Source organism: Ailuropoda melanoleuca, chromosome 2 (genome assembly GCF_002007445.2).
Source record: "Ailuropoda melanoleuca isolate Jingjing chromosome 2, ASM200744v2, whole genome shotgun sequence".
NCBI classification, from domain to species: domain Eukaryota; kingdom Metazoa; phylum Chordata; class Mammalia; order Carnivora; family Ursidae; genus Ailuropoda; species Ailuropoda melanoleuca.
Window position 1 is genome coordinate 98775370 of NC_048219.1, and position 23098 is coordinate 98798467.

The 23098-nt window shown below is 56.9% G+C and overlaps 1 protein-coding gene across 1 annotated transcript in view; it reads right to left on the reverse strand.

Moving 5' to 3' along the window:
- The window catches only part of GLI2 (GLI family zinc finger 2), a 265688-nt gene that overhangs the window by 32266 nt on the left and 210324 nt on the right, over positions 1-23098 (reverse strand). The window contains exons 4-5 of the mRNA XM_034641957.1: positions 10014-10216; positions 6479-6664 (exon numbers count right to left, since the gene is read on the reverse strand). Coding sequence (XP_034497848.1) covers positions 6479-6664; positions 10014-10216 — 389 coding nt within the window. The remainder of the gene's footprint in view (positions 1-6478; positions 6665-10013; positions 10217-23098) is intronic.

The following is a 23098-nucleotide window of genomic DNA, read 5'->3' on the forward strand; positions in this document are numbered from 1 at the left end:
GGAGGACCCTCAGCCCCGGGCTTCCGTGAAGGTCACCGTCCAGGTGAGTGATAAAAGCAGTAGCCACAGTACTAGGCAGGGTTTGCTGGGTGCCTGGGATTGCCTTAGCTAAGTCCAGCATGCTCAGGGACATTGCTGCTTTCCCGGGGGCGGCCAGGAAGGGCAGGAGAGTTGAGAACAGGCCCCGGGCCCAGGCAGACCACGCTCTGATCCTGCCTGACTGCTCTGGACTGGGTGGCCTTGCGCGAGCTGCTGGCCCTCCCTGAGCTGGTTCCTCACCTGCAAGATGGGCCCACAGGACCCACCTTGGGGCTGCTATGGGCTAGTGAGCAGAATACCACCCACGCTCCGGGGGGATGTCCCGAGGACCCAGGAACCTGGGCTGAGGGCAGCAGGAGGGATACAGGGACCCATCTCTACAGGACCTGGGGAGGGCAGGCGTGGGGCCAGTGGTGGAGAGAGTTGTGTCCCAGCACGATGTCCCAGGAGCCTTCTCTGGGCCAGACGCTGTCCTGAGCATGGGACTGGGACACGCCTCCCCTGGGGACAGCAGGACACAGTCTCGTGGCCTGGCTCGTGGGCTCTGAATCGTCACTGGTTCTGGAGCATTCCTGCACAGCCCTGCCCCAGCCACTATCTTCCGGACTCACTGAGGAAATGCTCAAGGAAACCCAGCTGGAGGACCTTGACCTGCCCCACATTTAGCTGCCCACAGCCCCCTCACCCCCTCTTACGGGGGAAGTGAGAGCGTCTAGACTTTGGAGCCCAGAGGCTGGCCATTTCCTAGTTCTGTGATGCGGACAAAGAAACTTCGGGCTCAGGGCCTCCGGTTCCTGGCCCATAGGGTGACTTCGTAGCGCCGGTCTCCCAGGACTGTGGGTGCAGGCTCACCAGACGAGCCATATACACCATTCGGCCAGGGCCTGCACCCGCATGGCAGTCCTGCCCCTCTGGGCCCCGTGGCCTGGTCTCCTCTGCCTTAGTCTCCCTCCTGTCTGCAGGCTGGGCACGGACTCCCTGCCCGACTGATGCCTCCGACAGTCCCTCTGGCAGCTCCTCCCGCCTCTCTGTGGTGTGATCAATGTAATTGGTTTCTGAAAACCCCCTTGGACCCGCAGGCGGCATAAAGAACGGGCGTCAGAACAGAGGTGACATCCAAGTCAAATTAGTGTCAATATGACAATAAAATATACAGCTCAGAGGAAATATGGGCCGTAAACAGACAACATTTCAATCGGAAACATTTCAATCTTCTCAATGCAGTGGGAGGAGGTGGGGGTGGGGCTGTGGCGGCTACCATTCTGCTGTTAAATCACCAATATTCAACAGCATAAAACAAGAAGATTTCATTTTAAGGCCCTGGTGACAGCCAGTGAATTCGCCGCCCTCCAGAGAACGGAGAGGCAGAGTGATAGCCTTGGACTCCCTGACCGGTTATCCATTACCTCCCTGAGAAGCACCACTTCCCTCTCTTCCTGCTATCAATCAGCCTCCTTTAAAAACAGGAGGCGACGGGCCTTCATCGACCACCAGGAGGCTGGGAAGCCCGTGGCAAGGGAGGGACACGGGAGATGCCCTGGGTCCTGCCTGTGGCCCGGCCCCGTGCCCTGGGAGGAGGGCAGGGCTGGGATCTGCACTCCAGCAAGAGGCCCATCAGAGGCCTGTCTGCCCCCTGCCTTTCCCCAGCCCCGTGGGGTTCTCCTCAACGTAGGATGCATACTCGACCCAGAGGAGGTTATTTTAGGCCTATGGAGACAGGGACACGGACGTCTTCCTCAGATATGATCAGGTTTCCTATATGAGGAAAAAAATACTAATTCTATTTTAAGATCTATTTATTTAACCCCAAAGGTGAGTGTATTAAAAATATACTGTTACACAAAGAATCGTGCCGATGGCACTCGTCTCAGGTAAAAACAGTGTTGGTGGTTTACCAGCGAGAGGGCTGGGGACACCTGCCCTGATGGGTGTGGACCCAGGTGGCCTTCCTACACCTTCTATGGGGGTCGCCCACACAGTCCAGCAGACCTGGTCTCCACACCCCAGCTTGACATTCAAAGCCTCTGGAAAGTTCTCTCCTCTTGGAACATGAAGGGAGGGAGCTGAGGAAGGAGGCTGAGGTAGGTGGGGTGGCCTGGGGATGGATATTCTGTGTCTTGCCAAGAAGCACCATGAGGGCATGACTTGGCGTGCCAAGCATTGCTGCATCCCTGGCACCTAGAACCATGCCTGGCACATAAGACGTGCTCAAGAAATACCCTCAGAATGAATGAGAGAGGAAGGAAGAGAGAGAGAGGGCAGGGCTAGTCTCTTCAACCTCCCACAAGCTCTTAAGGCCCCCTGCACCTGCACAGACCTTACGTGTTCATGGCCATGTTTATGGGAGGCTTCCTAACGTGAACACACACGTCCTCAGAGTCTCAGGACCCTTCCACAGGTGGGCTCTGAGCCGGCACAATTCTCTCTGGGAGAAGCTGAGCAAAAAGAAACTCGATGGGAAGGTCTATCCCCAGACCCATGCAGCTGGGAGCAGCACAGAGCCCTGGAGCTGGTGGGTTCTCCCTGCTCCCCAGTTTAGAGGAGGGGAGAGGCTGGGGACAGCCCAGAGGCAGGCCTGGGCATTCTCTCAGGGATGCATGGGCACGACACATCCACGTGGGGATCAGAGCTGCACAGAAATGCCTAAGACATTTTTAAAAGCGGAAGCAAAGTTTCTGGTTGTAGTTCGAACCGGTTTGAAAAGAAAAACTGTATTAAGTCATGACACATACAGGATATCTTGTCAGACTACTCTTGATTTGCTTGGATCGTAAGTGACTGGGACCAAAGGAAAAGAATCATCTGTTTCTGAAACCCTTCGGGGTTCAGAAAAATCCCCCAGCCCCACCCCATGCCTCAGCCTGCGAAACTGATATGCCTGCTTGGGCCCACGATAGACGCTTCCCTCTCCACCCTGGAGCCAATCACGCTCCCAAGAGGAGAGGTGGAGAAAGGATCATGGGTGGGTGTGATGAGTCCGACGTGAGCTGGACGCTCTCACGCCCACTGGTGAGCTCATCTCCCGGTGCTCCGGCTCAGCCCCAGAGGCTGCCAAATGCTGAGCGCCCCTGAGAACAAAGCGGCCTGTTTTCCCAGCCACCTCCCCGGCTCCCTGCAAGCCAGCAGCTGCTTGCCAGACTGTCTTCCCCTATCAGTTTCCATGTTTCTATCCTAGGTTTTATTTTTGTCACCCCCACTCGCTCACTCAGTCACTCTGCAAACACGGAGGCCTGCCTCATTGGCAGCCAAGCTCCCGGACGTGGAGGGCTCCCCAGTTTGTTAACAGAGAAGCAGCACCCAGTGGGAGGAAAGGGCGGGAGCGCGAGCAGAGCTGATGCGGTTGAGCTGGGGCTGGATTCGGGTGCAGGGCCGAGCTGGGCAAGGCTGGAGGGAGGAGTGGCATTGCAGGCAGAAGGAGCCCGGCCATTGTCTGGGTGGCTGCAGATGGATCGGGGCGGTGGGGGGAGGTGTGCAAGGCAGGGGAGACGAGGCTGGAGGGGAAGGCCACTTAAACCAGGGTATAAAGCCTGAATCTTGCCCTGAGGGTGACGGGAGCCACAGAATGGCAGAGGGGATGAAGATCCCCGCGAGGCAGCTTGGAGGCGGAGCGAGCCTGAGCTGAACGGCAGTGCAGGGAGGGTGGCAGGTCATAGACGGCCGGGACGGTTGACAAGTCAGGTGTGTCAGGCCTGGGGCTGGGACCGATGGGAGGCATGGGGCAGTGGCCAGGAGGAGTCATGGCACTGGGCTAAGCGCGGGGTGGACAGAGACAAAAGATGGGAAGTTGCGGAAGAGGGAAAAGGCTACTCACAGAAAGAGACTGGAACAAGCACTGACTGAGCAGCCGCGTCAGGCACTGAACCAAGTGCACACACGCGATCTTACTCAATGGCGAGTCTCGCTCAACCTGCGCGTGGGGCTGGGACTCGCCGTCCGGACCCCATCCAGTGTCCCCACCACCTTGGGCCAGTTCCCACAGTGGGGACACACGCAGAGGTGGTGCTGGCCTAGACTTGCCTGCGGCTCACTACCCAAACTTCCTTCCCATGGCCACCCCTCCAGGCACCCCGCTCTGGCGAGGCTGCTCTGGGCGGAGCTGGAACTCATCGGGCCCTGCAGGCCCTCCCCTGAGGCCACGGCTCTCGGGGCATCAGACGTGTGGTACTGCGGGCCTTGAAACCCCAACTCGCTTGCCCCCGGTTTGCTCCTCTGAAAGCAGAGATAGTAATTCCAGCCTCAGAAGGTGGCTGAGGGGAGTCACAGGGGAGAATGCATGGGAATGCACAGGATAGAGACAGTTCTCACACAGGCGCACAGCACGTGCTCATGTCTGCTGACTCGGCCTCTCCTGCCCTCTGGGGACACCTGCCTGACCAGACCCCTGCGCCATGGTTTCTCTGTGTCTGCCCGCTGTCCCGCTGGCCCAGTACCGGCCACCCACAGGCCTCGGGAGGCAGGCCCTGCATGGGAGGATGCGACATTTGGACGTGGCTATTTGAGCACTGTACTGTACCTATTGTCTGGTCTCTAATTTGGACAAGTGGCATATACACATGGCTTCACCAGCCGCTGACACCCCACCCCACCTCCCTGTTGAGCAGGAAGGCCTGTGGATGTGTGTGTGTGTGCTCAGGGGGCTGGGCCTTACCTCACACCCCACACTTGTGTGCAGTCCTGGACTGAACTCCATCCTGGGGAAGGCACAGGGACGGGACAGACCCGGGGATCGATCGATTCTGATGGCACCCCTCAGGGCATGACTAGGGTGACACGGGATGAGAGCCGGTGTGGGGAGGACCCCAGGGATCTTCCCCAGTGACATGCCTTTGGGGGGGGGACAGGGAAGGCTCAGCGGGGTTCAGGAATCACACAAGGTGGCTCTTGTAGGTGTGAGGTGAGTAGGGCAGACAGAGACAAGAAGGATCCAGAGGAGAGGAGAAGAGGGAGAGGGCATTTGGGGATATGTCCCAGAGGAGGCAAAATCTCAGCTAAGCCTGAGGGAGGGAGGGGCTTGGCTCTTCCCAGCCAATGAGGTGGGGCTGCAGGTGCCAAGGTGGACAGGAGGTCCTGGGGGACGGGAGGAGGCTGAGGGGTGCAGGGGCCCACCCTGAGCCATGCAGCCTGGCAGGCACCAGGACTTTCCTCTGGAGCCCGTCTGCCCAACAGGCCTGGGTGCTCCCTACCACCAGGGAGTGGGAAGACCGTCCCAGGCAGGGCCGGAGGAGAATAAATCTGCCGAAGCTGCCTGCCTGCCCCTCGCTGGGGTCCTAGCTCCACTGCCTGGCCTGGATCCCTGGGTATCTCTGGGCCGGGCTCTAGCAACAGCAGGTGGAGAGACGCTGACTGGGGGAGGCCGGCACTTAGCCTTTCCCCCCTCCTCCCTCCTCCAAGGGGCGTTCCATGCTGACCACAGGGGCTCAGGGTCAGGAGGCCACAGGCACCCCTGTGAAGTTAGCATAGTATTTGGCGGGAAGGGAAGCCTTGGTATATTATGGGCAACAAGAACTTTATCTACCCAGAACACTGGATCTCCCGCCTGCCAAGGGGCCCTGCCTGCAGCCTCCAGCTCCATCACTGACAGCCAGCCTCCACTTGCTCAGGACCAAGACCCTGGTGTTGTCCTCGATGCCTTTCTTTCCTCTGAACTCCTCATCCGGTCTGGGAACAAATCTTGTGGCTCTATCTAAAACGTGATCACGTCTCCCTACCTCTACTAACTGGACCCCCTGCTTCCACCTTGCCCCTAAACCTATTCTCAGATCAGCCACAGTGGGATTCCTTCTAACAATAAGTCAGATCTCATTACTCCTCTGTCCACCCCCCTCCAAGGGCCTCATCGTGCTCAAGCCGAACAAAGTCTTACCAAACCCCGACCAGCCTGCACAGCCAGCCCTGGAACTCTGGCCCCACCCTCCCCCTGCCCCTCACTCACTGGGTGACGGGCATGCTGGCCTCCTGGATTTTTCTGGAGTGCAGAGGGCACACTGCTGCCTCGGGCTCTTTGCACTTGCTATTTCCCCGTGCCCAGATTCTTCTTCCTGCATATTTCTGTACTGCTCACCTCCTTCAATTCTTTGCTTGAATATCATTTTCCCAGGGAGGATTTCTCTATTTCTTCATTCAAGACTGCACCCTCACTCCACCCGGTCTTCCTACCCCATTCTTGGCTTTGTTTGTCTCTCCCTACTGCGCCATAAGTTCCATGAAAGCAGAGATGAGTGTGTCTTGCTCCCTAGTCTGCAATTCCTAAAACACGTCCTGGCCTGCGATGACTAAGTATTTGTGGGAGTTGCTCAGACTCGGGCGCCTGTGGACAGCAGTCATGGCAGGGATCCCAGAACCCCCCTTAGGGCTCCTCACCCACGAAAGGAGCACAAGCACCCTCCTCAGACTCCAGCTCCTGTCCTGCTCCCTGCGCCCACCGGAGCTCAGCACTCACCATCCACTGGATTGAGGTAGTCGTGGAGATGGGGTGCGCTGGCAGCACCCCCACTCTGCATCAGCAGGTCCCCATAGGGTGCAGGGTGGCCCGCCATGAGGGTCATCTGGTGGTAATAGTCTGAGGGGTTGGTGCCTGGAGGGGGGAGGCCAAACAGTCCCCTCTCCTTGAGGTGCTCATGGGCCACTGTGGGCAGGAGGGAGGGAGGGAGAGAGAGAGAGAAGCCGTCAGGACGTAGCCAAAAAAAGAGAGAAACATGCACATGGCCTAAGGAGTGGTGTCCCCTTCTCCCCCGCAGTTCCTGCTGCTCTGTCCTCGGCCCCTGGGTCCCCTCCCCCCATGGAGCAGACAACGTGGGGGGTGTGTTTCTGCTGACGGGGAGCCAGAGCCCGCATGCCTCCATTTCCTCAAAGCCATAAACAAGTGCTACCCCCTCCCCCCCAGGCCCGGCAGGAGCCCAGAGCTGCCAGCAGACGGGGTCCACAGGCCAGCAGAGTCTTCAAAGGAAGAGGAAGATGCAAACAAAAGTGCTGTGGTGGTCGACAGTTGGGCCAGGTCAGTCTGGCCTGGACATTCAAGGCGAGATTGAGGGGACCTGGCCAGATAAAGCTCCCGGCCTGGCCTGCAGCTGCAAAACCGGGGCCTGTCTGCCCCCAGCCCTGCGCCCGGCCCTGCCCAGGCTCGGCCAGGAGGCAGGGAGGACCATGGGAGCCTCTGGAGGGGGCCCGGCACTCGGGGGTGGGGCTTGGAACCCAACAAACCCATTGAGAGAGGCCTGGCTTCTACCAGCTGTGCAAAATCGGGAAGGGGCTCAGTTTTCCATCCATAGAGTAAGGGTACTAATACTCGCTCCTCAAGTTATTATGAGAAGTGAGAGTGACAGCCAGCATCATGCTGAGCACTTGCTGGGCCTGTGCAGGCACAGTGCCGACGGACGCACATTCATTGTCAGGGTCACTGTCCCCACGCACTATGAGCAGAGGGCCACCATTACCATCCTCCGCTGCAGATGAGGACTCTGGCGCTCTCAGCTATTAGTCTTGGCAAACAGCAAAGAGCTCATATGCACTGGGCAGAGAGAAGCCAGTCAATGGAAGCAGCCACCCCCTACTTCTCCCCCTCCCCCTCTTCCCCCTCCCCTTCTCCTGCCATATCCGCTGTCCCCATGGCCTCCGCCTGCCCTGTCCACACCTGAAATGCCCTCCCGTCCCCTCCTCCTGAATGTCCACCTCTTCCCTGAAGCCTTCCCTGGAGTGCCCATTGTCCTCAGAGCACACATGGTCTGTCGTGTGTGACGGCCATGTGTGCCCTTGGGGCTCATGTGGGCAGGTGCTGGGGCCAGCACAGATGCGGCCCGAGGCCTGACATGCTGTCTCTACCCACTTGGGGGCTTGGCTCAGGGCCAGCGAGGTCTCCGGATATCAGGTCTGTCCCCTGCGGAGGTCAGGGCCTTGCAAATAGGCGAAGGGCTCTCTGGTGCTGAACCCATGCCTGCTATGTCGAGGGGCTGGAGCTGGGATAAATGGGGGTGAGAGGGGCCCCAGCGATGTTTCTATGGAAATCAGGCATAGAATCAGTGCTCCACTACTCCATGTCTCTCCTCCGAGGGGAGCCCCGTCTCCCCACCTAGCTCTTCACGGGCTACACCGCTGTCAACTGAAATTACAGCGTCCTTGCCTTCTCTAGAGATCTCTCAGGGCCCTCTGACCCCCACCTCAGGAGGGCTGCCATGTCCTGCCTCCCCCATAGGAACCCCGTCACCATGTGTATTAGTTTCCTCGGGCTGCTGTAACGAGTGAGGACAGACGTGGGGCTAACTGCCATTCAAACAACAGCATTTCATCCTCTCCCAGTTCTGGAGACCAGACGTATGGCATCAAGGTAGCAGCCGGGCCATGCTCCCTCCAGAGGCTCCAGGGGGTCACCTGTCCGGTGCTCCTTCCAGCTCCTGGAGGGTGCCAGCTTCCTTGGCCTATGGCCACATCACTCCCACCTTTGCACTGTTCTCTCGCCTATGTCTCTTGTGAGGGCACTTATTGCTGTATTTAAGGCCCACACGGACATTCCAGGATGATCTCCTCATTTCAGAATCCCCAACTAAATCACATCTGCAAAGGCCTTTTTTTCAAACGAGGCCACATTCTCAGGTTTGGGGGATGAGGGCGTGGAGACCTCTTTCCTGGGGCCAGGCAGCCTCCGGCCCACAACACCACGTGCGAGCTTCAAGGACAGGGCAGCATGTGGAACCTGGCCTGCATCCTCACACTCTGGGCCAGCCCGGCGCCAGCCGGGTCATCAGGAGAGGCATGGAGAAGCCCAGGCCCACTTTCCGGAGTCGGTGGCTCAGTGTGGAGGCCGTGCGATCCTTCAGGGCAGAAAACTCGCACGGACTTCAGGACGATGAGCCTAATGCTTTAGGGAGACTTTCTGTACATTCGGAGGCCAGAGTCCTTTTCCCTGTGAAACTCCAACCTGAGCCTCTCAGGTCCAGGACTCGGCTCCAGCTCCTGGTCATAGCCACCAAGTGGGGTAGGGCACATTCCCTCTGGCGAGGACTGGAGGTGGTGACAAGGGACCCACTGGGATCATGTTTCCTGGAGCCTCTGTCCACGGACTCCGGAGTGCAAATGTCTTCTAGAACTGCCTGGACCAAGAGGCATGGTTTCCTTGGGCAGGAGAAGATGCAGGCTGGTTGCTTTTGAAATGACACTAGAAAGTGGCTACCGGGCACCGTGAGGGGTGGCATGGGACAGTGGGGTGGGAGCATTTCCTAGAAAGACAGGATGGGCATGGCCAGCTCCCGATGTGCTCACTACCGTCCAGTGTGAGTGTGTATGTGTGTGCGTGAGCACGTGTGTTCATATATGTGTATCAGTGAGGGGGGGATGGGGCTGGAAGTAGTGTTTTTTCTGAAGTATTAAATTTTAGACCTGAAAACCCTATTTGTATTACGTGACCTGCCCTTTTTTGCTCCAAATTAGCTGGCTTGGGGTGACCATCTGATCTTTGAGCTGGGCCAATCAGGTCTCTCTCAAGCATCTGACCTGAGAGGCACGAAGCCACTGGTGCTCACCCGTGGAGCCTTGGGGTGCCATTTGGAGGCCACGTGTTGACCTACAAGGGGTGCATAAAGCAGAGATGCAGGCAGAAACCAGCCCGGCTCTGCTTTCCTGCTGGTCTGGGGGCCAGGAGATACCTGGATCCAGCACCCCCTTTACTTAACCAGAAGCAGATTTTGCTTTATTGAGACCAAAGAATTCTCACCTGAGCTAAGACCTACATGAATAAACGTACCTTATCATTATTATATATAATTTGCATGTAAAAGGGTGCTTCCGAACAGCTCTTTAATGAGCTCAAAAACCAATGTTCCCCGGATCCTCTTGGCTTTCCCCATTCATTTATGCAAAAACCCGTTACTCAGGGTGGTGGGAAGGAATGTCAACTTGCTCACTATCCCAGGGGACGGGGGCTGGGGAGTCGACACAGTTGGAGTTAGCGGCACGGTTCCCCCAGCACCCCAAGCTCTACTCACCATCAGCGGGGCTGAGGCCCCGGGCTGCAGAGATCGCGGGGAGGGTGGGGCTGCTGTGCACGGCACGGAGGTAATGCTCCATGTGGGGGCTCACGTATGGGTGGGGGGCGTTGAAGGGGGACTCTCCAGGGCCAGCGGGATGCGGGGAAAGCCGGATCAACGAGATGTCGGAGATAACAGGGCTGCCACTCAGGGCAGGAGGCCTGCAGAGACAAAGGAGCGGGGTCAGAAGGCATGGCCCGGGGCAGAAGGACGTTTGTGCGGGGAACCCTCCCGAGCAGCGGGCGCGGGCACCCGTCATGTAGTCCAAATTCTTACACATCAGCCAGAGCACGCAGGCTGCAAGCACTCACGTGCTGCTGCGGCTGGCCGCCCTCCCGTCTGGTGTTGGCGACGGAGTTCTTGGCACGCGCGATTGGATTTGCGGGACTGCAGGCTCAGTGGGCCACGCAGGTGTGCCGAGCTGTCACCACAGCTTCCCCAGTGCCTGCGCAAGGCTGGACAAATGGCGGCGACACAAATCTTTGTTAAATGAACAGATGCATGCATTCTGCATGAATGAAAAACAGAACACTAGTATCAGGGGCAAGATGCAAAGAGCTTGTATTCCTAACAGAATGGAGAGAAAGAGAGGGATTGGGAGAGGTCCTGAAAGTAGAGAACTTGGGGTTTAGTTGGAAGTCGCCGGTGTGGAGTCCCTGCCACGGGACCGGCTTGGAAGGAACAGAGCAGGATTCAAGAACAGTTCTCAATGATGAGCCGTAACTAAAAGGCTGGAATATCCTTTCTGCTCTCCTCACACGGAATTCCTTTTAATGCTAACAGAGCCTCCCTTCTCGGACGCCCACCAGTGGTCAGGCATGCACCTGGCCTGGTCCCTGTGGCTGGGGCTGGCATGGCCACGGCCCACCCCCATGTCCCCTGCCCCGCCTTCGAGGGGGCACTGGCTCCACTCAACTCGATGATGGGGCCTTTACACTAGGCCTGCTCACTCGGAGCCTCTAAGCAGCTGTTAGCATGTTAGCACTGGGGTGTCCTGGGGTCCTCTACTCCAAAATGTGCCCATTAAAGAAAAACCAGGGTTTAGAGGAGACGTAGCTATGAAACCACAGTTAAGTCACTGGGGACTAAATTTACCAAGATATAATTTTCACTTTTCCAGAAAACGGGGTCTCTCTGTGATCTGATGTAAGGCCAAGAAAAGAGTTCCAGACAAACCTGCGTTAGGCTCTCAGCCGTTATCAGCTCAGTCACGCTGAGCGAGCCATTTAACCTCTGCGAGTCTCAGTTTCTTCAACTGTAAAATGGAGATAATAGTGCCTTTTTCCTGGGGCTGCCTTGAGGATGAAAGTTCCCCAGACGGTTTGTGAGACACAGCCGTCCGTTAATAGCTGAGAGCTGTTATTATGGCATCAGCGCCATACGTGGAGGACAAAACCCAGATGTGCCCGGGAGGCCCTCCACACCTCCCCTCGGGATTGACCTTGGATGTGGGCAAGGGCATCATTAGAATACCTCAGAGCAGGGATGGTTTGTCCACAGGCTGGCGTGAACCAGAGAGCACCGCTGCATATGTGCGAGAGTGCGTGAAACCCGTGCCTGCCACCCGGGGCGCGCCAGGACCCAAACAGGTGACATCCAGATGTCTCTACATCTGGGTTTCACAAACTCCCCACTTGGAGGATGCAAGCATTCTGCTCCACTGCTTTCTCGCTTCCGTAGATGTGACTGCAATGGGCGTGCAGGTCCAATGAGCCCGACAGGCCGCTCTTCCACACTGCTTTTGCGCACACGGATTCTTAGACTCGAGTGCCTTCTCGCATCTTCTACCTTGTCAGGGAAACCCCTTCTCCGCCCTGTAAGCCCAGGAGAGGTAGCCGCCTCGGTGACACCTTCCGTGAAGCCCCTTGCCCCGGCACGAGTTCTCTGCACCTTCCTTCCTGCTACCCTCGCAGTGCCTGCTTCTGGTCTGAGGCTGACGGGTCCATCTCCCAGGTAACTGGGCTCTGTCAGAGGTACCGATACACACTAGCCCTGGCGGGTAGCGAACTAGCATCCCCCGGAGGGATCTTCAGAAGCAGTGAGGCTCCTCGTCTGTTTCCAGCCACTGAGCTTGGCAGAAGGGAGTCTTTGGGATAAGTCACGCGTCACAGCCTCAAGCCGCTCTCACGCACGGGCTGCCTTCCGAGGCCAGCCCACCTGCGAGGGGCTTAAGAGACGGCTTTGCTCTAGGAAGGGGTGCTATGTGTCCAAAGGTGGGGGTGGAAAGAACCAGACTAATTCACCCTCTTGCCAAGGGTCTGTCTCACTGCCTTGGGCATGCTGACCGGGGCAGGACGGACACTCACATTCCTACAGCAGGACAGGTGTTCTATGAAGACAATACTCGGAGAATATCACCTGTGGGCCGGGCCTGTGGGGCAGGGAGGAGACCTCTGTCTGAGTGCACAGATCTGGTAAAAGTTCTGGAAGGCTGAGCATACTTCAGTAAACACAGGGTGTTCTGGAGAGCAATGTGAGGCATCTCTTGTCCTCAGATCCCTTACTCCTCCCTTGAGCACTCGGGGCAGGGCCTGCAGGACACTGGCCAGGGTTGAGGTCACAGCAGCCTGTGGTCACTGAAGCCAGTGGCCCTAAGTGGTCTGTCCAAGCCTCTCTGGCACAAGGGTCTCCCTGTAGGGCACACTGACAACAGCGGAGGCCTCACGAGACAAACTGGTGACTACATGGGGAGTTAAAGCAACACATTTAGGGCACACAGTAGCCCCGGCCTGTCCAAGGTGACCCCCATTCCACTGGTTAGATGAGTGTCTAAAGCAGGAGGCTGGAGACGTGTTGTCATGCCAGGAAGCACACCACTGCGGGGCAGGGCTGCCCTGCTGGGGGCTGGAGTCCAGCCCAGCCTAGCAGTTGGGCCTGGAGGTCCCCACACAGAGGAACTGGGACATTTGCCTTCATACCTCAGTTATCACCCTTCAGGGGAGAGTGAACTCTGCGGCTCTCTTCCCACCAGAGGTCACCAAGGGAACAGGAAACTCATCCTTCCAGCACACCCCGGGCCCTGTCTCAGGCCCTGGGCTCAGAAGGGCGCTTCTGGAGCTCCCAGCAGGGGCATCTAGCTGACCTCAAAGGAATCATGGGCTGTGTGTCCACCTGGAAGATTTGTGAAAACTCTGACACCAACAACCGCCCAGGAGGACTCTGGGTCCAGAGAGGGAAGTCACCCCTCTATGCTGTGTGGCCAGAGACACAGGCCAAGACTCAACCCGAGTTTGCCTCATTCCCAAGCTGGTGCTCCCCTCATCCCAGGGCCCGCCCCACCCCCACAGAGTACACGGCAAAGGCCTCCCTGTTTCCCTGGGCATGGAGGTCAGAAGGGCCACCGCCTCCCGACCAAAGCAGATTCGATAGGGTTCGCTGGTGAGACAGGTCAGCTCCCAGGGCTGATGAAAGAGTACACAGAACACCCCCTTGCTCTTCCCAGGGCTGGGAATGCTGTCGTTGCTAGGCTTGCGAGCTGTGGGTGGAGGCCGGCAGAGCCTCTCACAGAGGCACAACCAAATGTTCTTTTGTGGGCAGAGCAGGACTGGATTCTGGAAGCCGTATGGGGAAACCCCGGGCCCGGGAGTAGTGGGGCGGGACTGGCATCTGGACACCGCCTGTGCCTTTGAAAGTACCAGTTCTCTCTCGAACCCTGATTTTTCCCACCTAGCTGGGTGGCCTTGGCCAGCATGCCGCCCCTCTCTGGGGCCTCCCAGGGTGGGGCACGTGCAGGGGGCTAGTGGGCATTAACCCTCTTCCCCTCCCTTCTCTGCAACCAGTCAGCTCAGGGTGCTGGGCATCTACTGACCTGAACACCCAGTACCCAGGACAGCAGGTGCCTCAGCCAACACAGCCATGGATGACTATCTGGACACCTCCTCTAGGAAGGCTCCCTAGGTGTCTGCTCTGTACAGTGCCACCGAGTGTGCCCTTACCCGACATCTCCTCAAGATAGGGCTGAGGGCACGTCAGCCATCACGGGATATGAGAAATGCATTTCCTTTTTTAATCTCAATGAAAAAGTCACCAAGAAGGCATTCCGTGCCCATTTTACAGATGAGGACACAGCCAGTGAGGCTAGGGCACTCATAGCAGGTAGTGGGACCACAACCGACCCAGTGGACCTGGGAGAGAAGTGGGTGTTCCTGTGAGCAGGGCTGGGGGGAGGGGCGGGGTGTAGGGTCAGGCAGGGCAGCACCTGAGAGCAGGACAGCTTTCTCCCCACTCTGTTTTAGCTTCCTTTTCTGTCTTCCCTTCCTCTCCCGCTCCATCACCATGCACAGGCCAATCGAGCTCTCAGGAGGGAGTCGGAATCTCTCCCTCACACTATGTTGTCAATGACTGATAAGGATCCAGGGGGCACAAATGTTCCAAGAGGTTGTCATTTTGACAGACCAAACAAAGCAAAAGGAATGAATCTCAAATGGCAGAATTCCAAGCATCATTAATACATGTGGGGGAGCAGGGAGCTCCCCAGCGTTCCCAACAATCACACCAACACTGCCCACATTCAAGGCAGGTCCTTCAGGGAACAGGACTCCTCTTGGGCCCATCCTAGGGCCCAACCGAGAGTTCCACGCATGCTGGGTTCTGCCGGAGCTCATGAGCTGATCCCAGGAAAGACGTCTGCTGGCAAAATCTGAGCCAGCACTCCAGGCTGACCCCCAGCTACCACTCCCCTTTCCTTTGGCATGTCCACACCACTGGCTGTGGGGGCCCAATCCAGGTCTCAGCCATGGCCTGTCCTAGCCTTGAATTCTGGCAACTGGGCAGAGACTCAAGGAGGTAGCCTTGAGGGTGAGAGGAGGGGCCAACTGCATGAGCTCATTTTAAAAGATGGTCACGTTCTCCTCTGTCGTATGCATGTACGCACACTCACACACTTGCCGGCCGCCATCAGCTGGACTAGCCAAGCCAGCCTCGCTGCCAGCTGCTCCCCTTGGACGTTACTCTTATGCATTGTTCTCTCCCCCGCGGTCCAATTCTCAGCTCATCTAAGCCTGATTCTACCATCCTTTGTCTGTTTGCTCACATTCCTGACGAAATCGTCCTGGGCACTTGTTTTGTGCCCAGGACCTGTAGGGATCTCAGAACCCAAATGGAAGAGGCAGACCCACAAGTCAGGTAAGCACTGGGCAGTTTGATAAAGGCCCCAGCAGAAGAAGAAAATGATCCAACTGTACATGTAAGCATAAAGGAAGGCTTCTCAGAGGAGGTGACATTTGGGCTGGGTTCTGAAGGATCAATAGGAGTTCATGAGAGAGTGCATGACACAAAGAAAGGACGCAGGATGTGCAAAGAAAGGCTGGAGGCTAAGGATGTGTGTTTGCAAAGGCTACGCCTAGATGGGGGAGCAGAGCACTTGGGGCTGGATCTATATTGGAGCCACTTCATTTCTTCTCCAGAGGCAAGGGGCCATGTGACCTGAGCCCAGCTGATCAGAGCATTCCACATTCCCGGATACTGTGATCATTTCAGAGATGGGCATATGCCTGACAGCAGCTTTGCCTGGGCTCTGGGGAAGAAGGGTTCTCTGTCCACACGAGCGACTACGCAGGCAGGATGCAAGCCTGGAGCTCCTGGGGACCAGGAGGGGAGAGGCCAAGAGTGATGATGATATACAGAGTGTCAGAGCCGGAAGATGCAGAACCGGGTTCTTGAATTGAGCCCCTAGTACAGATCCAGCCTCACCAGAAGTTAGGCGTGTTGGCCTTCTCAGTCATCTGAGCCAATACACTTGTTTGTGTAAACCAGTTTGAGCTGAGTTTTTCTACCATAGGCAACCGCCACGGCAAGCCTCCCCACGGCTCGGGGGAGAGAACGAGCACAGCCTCTCCCCGCCCAGAGCGATCGCAGGCCTAGCATTCGGCAAGGCAGATCGGAGCCATCGTTCCTGGGGCCTGTCCACACCTATGGGACTGACGGAGAGGGTGGCAGGGGACCTACCTGGGACTGCTGAGGCTGGGGAGGGCAGCTGTGGTGGCCTTTCCACGTGTGGGCATGAAGCACACGCAGGGGGCTCTCGGTAAGAGGAGCGGCCAGCTGCCTCCCTGCCTCCGTGTGTATGTGTGTGTGTGTGTATGTGTGTATGTGTGTGCATGTGTGTGTATGTGTGTGCATGTGTGTATGTGTGTGTGTGCGCGTATGTGTGTGTATGTGTGTGCGTATGCGTGTGTGTATGTGTGCATGTGTGTATGTGTGCATGTGTGTGCGTATGTGCGTATGTGTGCATGTGTGTGTATGTGTGTGTATGTATGTGTGTGTATGTATGTGTGGTGTGTGTATGTGTATGTGTGTATGTGTGTGTATGTGTGTGTGTGTATGTGTGCGTATGTGTGTATGTGTGTGTATGTGTGTATGTGTGTGTGTATGTGTGTGTGTGTGTGTGTGTGTGTGTGTGAGACGGGCAGCAGCGGCCCGCAGCAGGGTCCAGCTTCCCGGGCAGCCGAGGACTCCTGCGCTTCCTCCCAATGCGGGCGCTGGCGGGATGGCCGGGCTAGCCTCCTCCTCCCCGAGGGCTGCAAGCTGGGCCAGAAAAGGGCCCCTCCTGAGCGGCGTCTTTCCTCGACCCTCTATCGGGAGGGGGGCCAGGCCCAGCCCCTGGACAAGAGTCCAGGGACAGGCCCGAAGACCAAGATGGTAGCCAGGGGGAGAGAGGACACAGAGAATCAGCCGAGCCAGCGGAGACCTCGCCGGTCAGGTGCTGTTCTGGCCTCACACGCCGCTGCCAGGGGGAAGCTGCGGCTATGGGGTCATTGGCATCCGCCGACCACCGACGGCACGCAGCACGCACAGCAATCCGCGGGGCGGGTTCCAGTGCAGAGGGAAACCGAGGTGCAAGCTGGTACGTGAGACTTGCCCAAGGCTGCAGAGCTCTGAGTGGCAGAGAGGAACGGAAGCTGGCCTTTCTGACTCTGCGAGGTCAGGCGTGGCGCTTGGACATTGCCGGCGGTCCCCCCAAAGGCAAGCTTCTGCCTCCACTGTCTCTGCCCTCGACAGGTTCAGCTTGGCGTCTCTTCGCAGCCATCAGCTCAGCTGGTCCTCCTGCCGACCCCAGCTGGTGTGGGGTGCAGGCTGTGGGGAGCCGCTCATACCTGCGGCCGGAGCCCGGACGTCCTGGGTCTGAAGGATGGCTCTGCCACTTGACTGGCTCGGTGTGCTCTCTGCCCGGAGGGTCTGCGTCCTCGCCCGCAGCATGGGGCGGTGGAGCCTGCCTGAGGGGCAGTGGCGGGACGGCATGGGCTCTGTGTGCAGCTCAGCCCGGGTGCCCGGTAGATGCTTACCCGGGTGCACCCCGTGTCTTTTCTCAGATTTAACGGATGAGCAAAGGGAAGACTTGCAGAGAGTGGAGTGGACCCAGCCCAATCTCTCAACATCAAGCCCTGGCCCTTCCCCCATGTGCTGGCTCTAGGTTTCTGGAGGGAGACGAAAGGCAAAGCCACGGCTGTTGAGAACCCCATACAGCCACACGTGGCTCAGCACCAAAGCGGCTGCACCCGAGCCAGCATGCTTGCACCCTCGGGTATGGGATAGTAGGATGGGGATGTGTCCTTCAAGGGAGTATGGCTCCCACAGGGCCGGAGGGGTGAGTAAGACTCTGCTGATGGGAGGAACAGGGAGGGCGTCTGACCCCCAGTGTAGCCCAAGCCAGGGCGCAGGGGCAGGAACCAACGTGCTCTTTACTGCGGGGAGAGGAGGGGTGGAAGTGCAGGGATGGGGCCCCTGTACCCCACCCATTGTTGCTGTTTGGAGAGGCAGAACAAAGCCGAGCTGAGGGGTGCTGACTCACCCAGACTCAGCATGAGCCACTGGGGCAGACTCTCCCACCTGGGGGGCCAGGAGCCAGAAGGAAGGACCCTTGGCAACCCAGAGAGGCGGCTGATGGATTTGTTCTAAGACCTTCTCCTGCGGGGCCAGGGACCCACTTTCTCAGAAACACTGAGCAGTTGGCCTTGGGCCCACTGATCTGCCAGGGGGGAAAGAAATACCCCGAAGCTGCCCGTCCTGCTCTGAGCCGCTCTCCTCCTCCAACCAGGCTCCTTAGCACCAGGCCTGGCTGAGCAGGGCAGGCATGCGTCTGTTTTTGCCAGGGCATCCCTGAAGGGTGATGTTTCTGTTTCGGGCCAGAAACAGGCAGGAATAACATTTGGCATCCCATTTCACAGACAGTACTACTGAGACCCAAAGCAGCAGTGGCACAGCGATGGTGAGCTCAGCGGCACAGCTGGACTGGAACCCCAGGACCCAGTGTTATCATGGTCTGCTCTAGGGGCCTTTGCTGAGGATGAGAAAGGGGAGGTCCAGTCACTCAGGGCTGCAGGCCTACAAACCTCAGCATGGGCCTGCTTCTTGGGGTGACCGAAGGCCTCAGCGGCAGCCGGAGACATCCTGTGTGGTCACGCACCTGCCTCTCTCGCCCATACTCTGTATGCCACCTCATGGCTTCCGCTCGGGTTTTGGGCACGTGTCATGCCCACTCCTCCACTCAGGTCCTGTCCCTGTCCCCAGCTAACCCTCGACATCTCCCTCAGAGGGTCCAGCTCAGGGGCTCCTTGCTCCAGAATCCTCCCAACCCCACATGGAGGTCGGGGCTCCCGTGAGATGCGCCTAAGGAGGACGGCTCCTTCCCTGGACCCTGAGCCCGTCCATCCTGGCCGAGGATGGGGCACCTGCCACGAGGAGCTCACTTGGGGCCTGTCTCCCCCTTGGACGGACAGCCAGGGGGCAAGCTCCGGGTCCACTCCTGCTCACTTGCTCTCCCGCCCCTGCTCCCGTGCCCACCAGGTGCTCAGAGAGCACGCTCAGCGTGCGGCCGCTGCATGAGGGACTGCAAGAACGAACGAATGAAGCAGTAGGTCCAACGTGCAGGCACTGCGGCAGAAGGCCTGGGTTCCAGCTCAGCTCACTCCTCCCTGTGGGGCTTGGAGGAATCGCCATGCTGCTCTCACAAAGATGCAGTGGGAAGCAGAGGGGAGGTCAGAATGGCAGGCTGACCTTGACCTCTCAAAGGGGCATCCGTGTGCTCCCTGCTCCCTTTTTAATACTACTACCTTAGGGAAAAAAAGGACTTGGCAGATGTGATTAAGGTAAGAATGCTGAGATGCGGAGATTATGGTTTCTCAGGGGGATCCTAAGTGCCAGCGTAAGTGTCCTTCTAAGGCAGAGGCAGAGGGACAGAAGAGGACATGGGGACACAGGCTGGAGGTGTGTGGCCACAAGCCAAGGAGCGCTGGCAGAGGCAAGGGACGACTTCCCCCCAGGGCCTGCAAAGGAAGCATGGCACTGCCCACACCTTGATTTCGACCTAGCGATACTGATTTTAGACGCCCGATCTCCCAAACTGTGAGGGAACACGTTTCTGTTGTTTTGAGCCACTGAGTTCGCAGCAGCTTGCTGGGAGCTAATCCAGGATGTGCAGCCCTTGGGAGGGACTGACATCACCATCATTACTCCTGTCACCTTTCTTCTGAGACTGTCAGCTTGTAGGGAGCAGGGCCTATGGGCTATTTCTCGGAGCAGCCTAGCCCCCGGGAGCTGTTCCATCAGTGGCAAGCTGGCAGGGAAGTGGGAAGTCCCCCTCCACGCTGGGAGGGCTTCTGAGCATGCTCGCAGGGCTCTGGAGCATGCCTTCCCCCCGCCACCTGGATTACACGGTCACTGGCTCCCCATAGCTGAACGCGCCCTGCACACGGCCCTGACATGCCAACCCCTCCCGCCCCAGGGACCGCTGGCTCCCATGTCCTCATCCTGCCTTTGGGCTGAGATGTTACCACCCACCAGGATCACAGGGCCATGGGTGGAGGCAGAGGGCTCAGAGCGGCGAGGCGGTGACCCCTCTGCTATTGCCCAGCTGCTCGGGGCCAGGCACCCACTTTCTCAGAAACACTAGGCAGTTGGCCTTGGGCCCTACTGATCTGCTAGAGGGGAAACAAATACCCCGAAGCTGCCCTTCCTGCTCTGAGCCGCTCTCCTCCTCCAACCGGGGCTCCTTAGCACCAGGCCTGGCTGAGCAGGGCAGGCATATGTCTGCTTTCTCCAGGGCATCCCTGAAGGGCGAGGTCAGCGCCTGCTGCCCCTGGCCTACTAGCAGATAGAGCTCTAAGGAGAGAATTCCGTCTCTTCTGCAAGGGTTTTGTTTGTTGGTTTGGGTTTTGTTGTTTTTCGGTTCTCTGGTTGGTTGGTTGGTTGGTTTGGGGTATGTGAAACTACACATTGGCAAGCTTGCTCACCACGCCTTCCATATATGAATTTTAAAAGTTCCAGAAATCAAGCCCCTTTCAACATGCACCAAGGGGGTCTGCAACTGGAAAGAGATGTACACTGATTTCCTTTGGAAAGCACTGGAGAACTGCCCCTCTCCAAATTAAAGCCCAATTCATTNATTTTTTTTTTTTTTTTTTTTTTTGCGAGGATCTGCATGTTCCTCTGCAGCTTGGCTGCCCTCTGCCCACATGGGCACCTCTGTAAGTCAGCAGAAAGGCCGCTGTGAACTGGGCCTTGGACCACAGCATGCAGCCATTCGCCGATCTGTTCTTGTGTTCATGCATTTTTCCCTTGGTCGGCCAACACTCGCTGATCGTGGACTTTGAGAAAATCAGGTGGGCAACTGGGGGTCTGAGAAAGACTTGGCCAGGACCCCACACCTAGCAAGTCAAAAACTCGACTGACAAGTGCTGTGCCAGGTGTGTCTAGTCAATTCTGACTTTCCCGGGGCTCACCTTGGACCCATACTTGCACAGATCCCAGCAGAGAGCATGAATTGCCATGAGGGTGTGGTGATGACAAGCTGTTAGGGTGATGATCCTGGGGGAGTACCCCAGATCCAGCCATAAATTCAGGAAATCACAGCCCCCTGAGCCTATATTCACTTCAGTGCCTTGAGGGAATCATCGGTCTGGGACCTCTGGGGTCCTAGAGGAGAGTGGACACTAATTGTAGCCTACAAACAATATACAAGGTGCCAGAGCAGAAAGAAAGGTGGAAGGGAAAGAATTCATTCATTCTGTTGGGGCAATCTGAGACAGCTTCCCGCAGGAGGCGGCAACTGAAACTGAGTCTCAACTTTTACAGAGATTTGGAAAGGAGGCAGTGAGTTGTGCAGCTTGGTGTTCTGATGCAGGAGAACAGCTGAACAAAGAGCAGGTCATATCAGGGAATAGCTACCAGAGCCCAGGAGCTGAAAGGCAGACCACACAGCTGATGGGAGAGGAATGTGCAGGAAAAATCTTAAGGAAATGTCGATAACCTGACCTGGGTTACACAAGGAACTTCTCTTCATCCCGACACATCATTGTGGAAGTGAAGAGAACAAACACGAACAGAAAGGATATCTGCAACACAGATAACTAATTATGGAATGAGTGGCCTTCATATATAAAAAGCTTATTCACATCAATATGAAAAGGGCAATTCCATACAGAAATGAGCAAAATAGCTCCAAAGGCACGTCGTAAGCAGGAAACATTACTGGCCAATAAACACTGGAAAGGATGCTCAGCCCCATCAGTGATCAGGGAAATGGAAAATCCAAATCACAGGAGATACCAAAATTGTAGCAAAAATTTAAACGTTGCTGACATGACCCTGGTAACAAAGATACGGAGCGAGCTGAGCCCTCAAACCCTGCTGACGACAAAGCCACCCAAGCGGAAGTCTGGCAACATCTGGGGTTAAAATGTGAAGAGCCCATGACTCAGCGATTTCATTCCTGGACACACATTTACTCTGAGGAACAGCCAGGGGTCTGGGGGGTCCAGAGAATGGTACAAGAGCGTTCACTGCAATAATATTCAAAATCGCCAAAACACAGACACATCCCAGATGCCTGCCAATACAGACTGCTTCGGGGTAGTGAGAATTCATGAATGAAGAGCCCCAGGCATTGACGGGTGAAGCTCTGGAACATAATCTGACCCATGAAAGTCGTTTCCCAACGAATCCGCTTGCAATGATTCTGTTTATACCAAGCCCACAACACAAAACTAAACAATTTGTTGCTAGGGGAGTCAGACATAAGGTGGAACTGTCATGGATGCACGGGGATGAGAAACTCCAAATCCCAGAGCGTGGTGGGAGGGGGAGCCCCTGGAGGGCAGGACGGTGGAGGGCACAGGAGACCCCAAAGGTACGGCATGTCCCCTGTCCTTAGGTCGGGCAGGGAATGACAGTGTATGATATCATTCATTACTCTTTCTATCCTAACCATGCTTTTGCTATTTCTTTTGTGTATCTTCAATATTTAATAAGCCTAAATCTTAAAGAGGAGGGCTGGCTTCTGGTTTGAAGTTGGCTGAGTGGACGGGGGCTCTGTGGTGGGGAGTGGAGCGACCGCAGGGCCGGTCGTGAACTTGTGTGGACAGCTGGGGAGTCTTCGGGGGCTCAGTGGTTGTCTCCCTGTCACCCAGTGGGCTCCTCTTGGCTGCTCCATCTGTCTGCTGCCCAGGCTCCCTCCCGGCCGGCCCCAGCCGGTCCAACAGGCCTGCTCTGCGGCCGACGCACGTCTTTATACACATGCAATCCATTCGACCCTCCGCTCACCCCGTTCCCATTACAGACCTGAACACTCCACCAGACCTCGCCGAGCGCCAGCTTTCAGCTGTCACTCCCTACGCAGAGCCATAATAAAGAAATCACTGTTTTCAGCTGACAAAGAACAGATTTCTTACTAAGTAAACACTGATGTTTTGGTAGGGAAATTAGGTTATAAAGCTGCGCCTACAAAGGAGGCCATACACATGGACTTGGTTAAGATCTAGCCACACAGGCAAGAGGGGTTAATTCAATTGCCCACCCTTTATCACATTTTTTTCCCCTTGGAACAGAAGGATAGGAAGGTTATCAGCTTTTTCAAACATGAAAAGTAAAATGCATAAAAGACAAGAGGGAAGTATCAAGGAGACATTTTTCCTAGCAAAGTGATGACTTGCACAGAGCTGGGGGCAGGGAGAGACCTTGGATGTGAGCCATATGGTGGGGGGTGGTGAGGCAGGAACACAGCTGGCCCCAGGGAAGAGGCCCTGGGGGAACTGGGCCCGGATTAGGCC